General features: G+C 39.9%; 1 protein-coding gene and 1 long non-coding RNA gene across 3 annotated transcripts; one reads left to right on the forward strand and one right to left on the reverse strand.

Annotated features, from left to right (window-relative positions):
• Positions 1 to 265: 265 nt before the first annotated feature.
• Positions 266 to 4143, forward strand: LOC138963110 (THAP domain-containing protein 10-like). 2 transcript variants are annotated; one of them, XM_070335136.1, is made up of 6 exons: positions 266 to 1010; positions 1416 to 1556; positions 2097 to 2166; positions 2458 to 2680; positions 2922 to 2980; positions 3400 to 4143. In XM_070335136.1, the coding sequence occupies exons 1-6, from the start codon at positions 459 to 461 to the stop codon at positions 3585 to 3587; spliced, it is 1233 nt and encodes a 410-aa protein (XP_070191237.1). In that variant the 5' UTR covers positions 266 to 458; the 3' UTR covers positions 3588 to 4143. The 2 variants fall into 2 exon arrangements, 1 of the variants encoding a protein (XP_070191237.1); XR_011454714.1 differs by lacking the exons at positions 2097 to 2166; positions 2458 to 2680; positions 2922 to 2980 and having other exon boundaries at positions 3400 to 3536.
• LOC138963111 (uncharacterized) lies at positions 2297 to 4785 on the reverse strand. Its single transcript, XR_011454715.1, has 2 exons — positions 4348 to 4785; positions 2297 to 3735 (listed from the first exon to the last, which is right to left on the reverse strand). It is a non-coding gene; the product is annotated as an uncharacterized lncRNA (long non-coding RNA).
• Between the last annotated feature and the right edge of the window lie 1572 nt (positions 4786 to 6357).

Consider the following 6357-nt stretch of genomic DNA (forward strand, 5'->3'; position numbering starts at 1 on the left):
TCCCTTAACCCCCAAAAAACAAAAAGCATGATAATAACAACTAGGCAAAAACGCCAGAACATAACCTCAATATTTCACGATCTAACGGTTAATGATAAACTTGTTGAAAAAGTCGACCATCATAAAGTTTTGGGGGTGACCATTGATAACAACCTGTCTTGGTCACACCACATCGAACAACTGTCTAAACAAGTGTCCAAGAAGGTTTATCTATTATCTAGAATAAAGCACTTTCTGAATTTGGAAGCCAGGAAATTATTCTACTAAAGTGCAACATTTTTATTCGCCGAAAACATGTGTAATAGCAATCTGGTAAATGTTCCGAAGACCGTTTTGTAAAATTTTGCGTGGCTGATTTTTTATTGAATAAAAACCGATTCCGCGCACCTGTCCATTCTGCGAGAGACAGCCCCCGGTGCCAGTGACGTCATGAGTGTAACACGGCCTACAAGAGCAACATGGCCGACGGTGATAGTAGCGCTGCCACTGCTAGTACGTATGTTCCAAAAGAGATTCCATCTTCGAAGCAGAGAAGATATGGCTTCGCCTGTGCTGTCGCTGAGTGCAGCAACAATCATGGTAAGGGCCATACCATGCACAGGTTTCCTGATGATACCGAAACTCGGAGGCAGTGGGTCAAGTTTGTGCAAACTTCCAGAGCGGATTTTGGTCCGAAGTTTGGGACACCAAATCAAAATTCGAGAATATGCAGTTTGCATTTTAACTCTGACTGCTATCCTGCAAAAGTTGCACTTGCAGCAAGCTTTGGATTAAACACGAGTTGTAGGCTAGTTCCAAAGTCAGTGCCAACAGTGCAGAAGCCGTGTCGTCTGCTACCATTGACAGCAACATCACTTTTGACGGCGACGAAGTCAAGTACTGTCACCTCAGTATCCAGAGCCAGGTGCACTGTGACAGAATTGACAATGGCTATCACAACGCCGATTTGTACCACCACTGTGGGCCAAAGTGTGAGCAGAGGAGCTTTTGCTAAACGGGAACGCCAAAGGGTAAGGAGAAAAATTATGAAGTTGCACAATGTTTGGAGTCATTACATTTAATTTCTGACAAATTTACATTCATTGTGCATTTGTACAAATGTCACTGCATGGTTTTCGTCAACTTTCTTCCAATATTATTCTTGTGTATTGACTGAGAATACTCTTACTGGACATGAAGATCAAGATATTTTAAAATTTCATGATCAGGCAATGCACCTGAAGAAGGAAAGACCGTCAGTATGAGCATTGATTATGAATATGAAGAGTGTTAGTGAGAATGTTAGTGTGGGAATGAGAGGGTGTATGCATCATGGTCAAGAAAGTGCACTAGCTATTAGAAAATAAAGTTTTGATGTTTTGTCTCTAAGTCGATGGGTGGTTGGTATAATTTTGGGGGAATGCTTTTGTTTGCAGGTTGTTGCAGACATGTTGGCGGGTGCGACTCCTGATATTCAGTCCTGTGATGATTCAACTGATTCACCACAAACTCATATTGATGTGATTGTGACTGATCAGCCTCTCAGCGATACCCTACATGTCAGCACTCAGACAGAGGTATAGTTCTCGGGTTGGCCAGTATAGATCTGTTTGTTGTCACATTCAGTCTTGTCAGTGTTATTTTTGTGATTACACATCTTCTTTACATTTTATCAACTTAGCTAATATACTTCCTTCTGTTTTAGAACTGCTTCATGTTCTTTGTAAAATATAAAATAAAATCAATAAATTGGTGTGTGCAATTATCAAGCAACCAATTTGCAAATGAACTTATTCAGGCATGGGAATTGAAAAAAGTCAAAAAGGCTGAAAATATTTAAGTAATGGCCTTACTAGGGGGGTCCGGAATTTTTTTCTCAACAAAGAATGGTGCAATTTGGTGTCATCTGAGCTCCAAGTTTGCCATTAAATTCAGTTTTTAGAACCATTTTTGCCTCCCCCACTTAATTTTTCGGTGGACACTTTTGCTTTTTCGGCGGAACAAAAAAATAATTCGGCGGAAATTTGCCTTTCGGCGGACAATTCCCATGTCTGCTTATTCTATGATTACATTACTATTCGCTATGTCATTATCATATATATATATTCCCCTTCCAGATGCATTGCAAAGTAAAAAGAAACAAGAAAGTTCAAGTCACTCCAAGGCCTTCTTCTACTGCAACAAAAAGTAAGTAAAACAAAAAGTAGGTAAATCACTGTTAAAATAAGGTTCAAGTCTTGTTAAAAATATTATTTTTAAACTGTAAAAAAAAAAGGTGATTGGGCATTCAATCATGAAAGCATCAGACCATCTGCACTGTGGTGTTTGTCATTTTTATTTTTTCACATGCACACACTTGAAGTTCATGGTTCATGATTTGTGGCATGGTTCAAGTCAGAATAGCTAGTCAAACATTGGAACACATACATTTATGCTCTTTTCGACACTCACACATGTATGCAATTTTCCGTTAAAAAGGTGTGCAGTGTGATTTACGACAAAGCCTACCAGGAATCAACAAGGGTACACAATGCTGCATTGATGTGTATAGGAGCAGAGACAGGTCACCCGACAATGACAGTGACCCACCTGGCAGTGACCCAGAATCTCATATCAGCGAACCAGAGCAGGATGATGAATATACTCCATCCTGTGATGAGGCAGTTGATATGCACAGCGAGGACGACCATGAAATGGACTGGTAAGCCTAATTGAGTAGAAATCTGTACTTTTTACTCATTGAGCAAGGGCCCTCAACAATTCATTTACTACAGTGATACCCCCTTTTTGGACCACCCCACCCCCCCTTTACAACGGAAAATTCTCCCCTTTAACTATGTTAGATCGACCTAGTTTTCTAAGTTCGTTTTTTTTTAGATCTTTAAATGATTCCACTGTTAATGATAGAGAGATAGAAATTATATTGTGTTGCACTGTTTCAGGACCATTCTTGCTACTCTGCATTTTAACGAGAACAGCAACAGGGAGCAGGCAACTGATGGTGCGGGAAAGGCTCGATTCAATGTTGGCTTCAGGAAGTCCAAAAAAGACTATTCCCTCCGGGAAGTGAAAGTGGATTGCACTTTTTTTAAACAATTTTGTCAGTTTTGCATGCAAAGACTTTATGTTGTCATTCCGGCAGTCATTTTGCCTTTTCATGTCAAACAAGGAGGTATACAACTTACAAGCATGAGAGAAAGAAGCTGCATGAGTATGAAAGTCAGTGCCTCAAATAGAGGAAGAAATAAGACTGAATCCCTTTTTGATTGAAATAAATGTATTGACTTGTTTTAAAGTTCAAGATCAAAAGCCCACACATAACAAAAATATACAAACATACGTGCAAAAGTTTTAGCTAACTGTGCATTGCTATTTTTTTTAAAAGGGGTCATTAATAGCAGTCTTTGTGTATTTTTGCAGCATATGTGGAGAGACTGATGCTGCGGGTTGTCGATTTGACATCCAATAACACTACTCAGGAGATGGAGCGATACATCCAGGAACAGCGAGGCGCTCAACCGTTGCCACCACCACTCTGTGCTGATTTCGAAAAGCCCAACAAGGTTGAGGCAGTCGCAGAATTCAAGTCTCGATTCAGCAAATTCTAACACAACAGTATGTAGGGGAGGCAACCCAGGATGCAGAGTAATACAGTTCACACCTTCTTCCCCCATCACAGCTCCCATCTCCTCTATCTCGGTACAGCAGCAACACTCCTTGATTGTGTCCATAACACCACAGTTCCCACACTGGCACCTAATAAAAAAAAGATAGCACAGAATAATTTATTTGTGCATAAGATCATATTTCTTCATGCTCAATAAAAATTAAGTTGTGCATTGTTTAAACATCTTCATTTTGCTTTGAATTATTTGTGTATACATCTGTGTGCATGTGTGCTGAAAAATCGTGTGACTGATTGACATGCCGAGGTGTAAAGCCACTTTTTTAGAATAATTGCAACAAAAAATGTGAGCAACAAGCAAACTGGTCATGCACTGTGCAAACTGCAATGACAATCATTAAGGAAACCAAGTTGACACTTTTCATCATTCATGTGTCAGCCTTCTCTCATTTTTACACTAAAGACACACTACTTCCAGTAATCACTGTTGTCCATTGACATGAATAAATGTGATTTGGATTAAAATAACCGGGCTGACGTCCTGATCACAGTCACAGACGCATCTTTAGTACTTTACGTACAGATTGCAAAATTATCTGCACATCAACTGAAGATTGACAAAATGAAAAGCTATTCTTTACAATCGCAACTGTCGTCGCTAGTTCAAGATGATCAAAATCAGGGGTTTGCACAACAAAAAACAATACAGAATCTCAATCGTACGGTGTGATGTGTATACATACCAATGCGTTCCCTGACAACAGACGACTACGATCGACCTCCTCTGCTAGTCTTTCGGTCTTTCGTCTTCATCACTCGAACCAACTGGTATGGATCTATGCCTATCGCTCCAGAATACGGTGGTTCCGATGTTTCCAACTCCGATTCAAAGTCACTGCTTTCGCACGAAAGCTGCAATTCAGACTCATCATCCGCGTTTGTGTACTCTACAGTCTCTGGTAGCCATCAACCACACATGACGTCACTGGCAGGGGAGAGAAGCAGTAGCAAAAAATTGTCTGTTGCTTCCCTTCTCGCTGATTACAGGTGAGATTGAGCACTTTCTCAGGCCGACTACGGGTGATCGGAGCGGAAGAAATTGTTTTGTTTAATATATTTGGTATCCTGTTATGCAGCTCTTTCCATTGAAGCAATAAAAATGTTGCACTTTAGTAGGCCTTTAATGCTCATATTCAGTCTGTTATTGACTACGCGTCTACCTTGTGGGACTCGGCAAGTGACAATTCATTCAAACCACTAATTAGATTACATAAACGAGCGCTTAAAGTAGTCTTATTAAAGAAAACAACCCTATCTGAGTTAGACTACATGAACTTAGGCATTCTTCCTCTGAAGGCAAGGCTAAGTTATAATAAAGGTACCCTCATGCATAAAATTATTCATGGATGTGTACCTCAAACCATATTTTCCAAATTCACGTTAAAAACTTCACGCCAATTGATGAGACTGAACATGCCTCTGCCTAGGATTGACCTATTCAAATCTAGTTTAGTCTATTCAGGTAGCAGTCTCTGGAACACTCTTCCGACAATCCTACGGCAAACTAGCAGCACAAACGTTTTTAAGACCAGATATACGTCTTATCTCATGAAGTCTAAATAAACATCTGTTGTCGCTAGAATGGTTGTTAAAACCAACAACCGGTGCTTTTTAACAATGTATTATTATTTTTATATACACTGATTTTTTCGAATGCAGTGTATGTCAATGGGCATGGCATTCACAGCTTTGTTGCGTCAGTGCAATCTACTCTATAATTCTTAACTCATGTCAAATGAACTTACATTTTTCATTTAAGCAATATATTGTATGTAAATTGATGATATGTTCTTACTTTCATTTTATTATAATCATGTAGCAGTAGTTTTCTTTACTTGCTTATTCTTTAGCAATTTTAGACTAGTCCCTCTTTAGGGCGAGGGCCAGATGTAAAAAAGCAGATCACTGCTTACTCTATTACCCTCGTTAAATAAAGAATTGTTCTTGTTCTTGTTCTCTCTCTCTCTCTCTCTCTCTCTCTCTCTCTCTCTCTCTCTCTCTCTCTCTCTCTCTCTCTCTCTCTCTCTCTCGCTCTCTCTCGTCGTGAAAAAACAACCACTTTAATGCTTATAGCATTTCCCTCGTAAATACAAAAAATGTTATTCTCTCTCTCTCTCTCTCTCTCTCTCTCTCTCTCTCTCTCTCTCTCTCTCTCTCTCTCTCTCTCTCTCTCTCTCTCTCTCTCTCTCTCGCTCTCTCTCGTCGTGAAAAAACAACCACTGTAATGCTTATACCATTACCCTCGTAAATACAAAAAATATTGATGTCATTCTCTCTCTCTCTCTCTCTCTCTCTCTCTCTCTCTCTCTCTCTCACACACACACACACACACACACACACACACACACACACACACACACACACACACACACACACACACACACACACACACACACACACTCTCTCTCTCTCTCTTTATCTCTCTCTCTCTTTCTCTCTCTGTCTGTCTGTCTGTCTGTCTGTCTGTCTGTCTCTCTCTCTCTCTCTCTCTCTCTCTCTCTCTCTCTCTCTCTCTCTCTCTCTCTCTCTCTCTCGTGGAAACAATCGAATATTGTGCACATGTGCACAAGAAATGCTAAATAAGCGGCAAATCGGTAAATGTGATATGAATGCTGTTTTTATATGTTACACTCTTACTTTCTGCCTATGTCTTAATCCCAAGCGCAAGACAAATTCTTCTATGTGAAAATTGA

Source organism: Littorina saxatilis, linkage group LG3, assembly GCF_037325665.1.
Source record: "Littorina saxatilis isolate snail1 linkage group LG3, US_GU_Lsax_2.0, whole genome shotgun sequence".
NCBI classification, from domain to species: Eukaryota; Metazoa; Mollusca; class Gastropoda; order Littorinimorpha; family Littorinidae; genus Littorina; species Littorina saxatilis.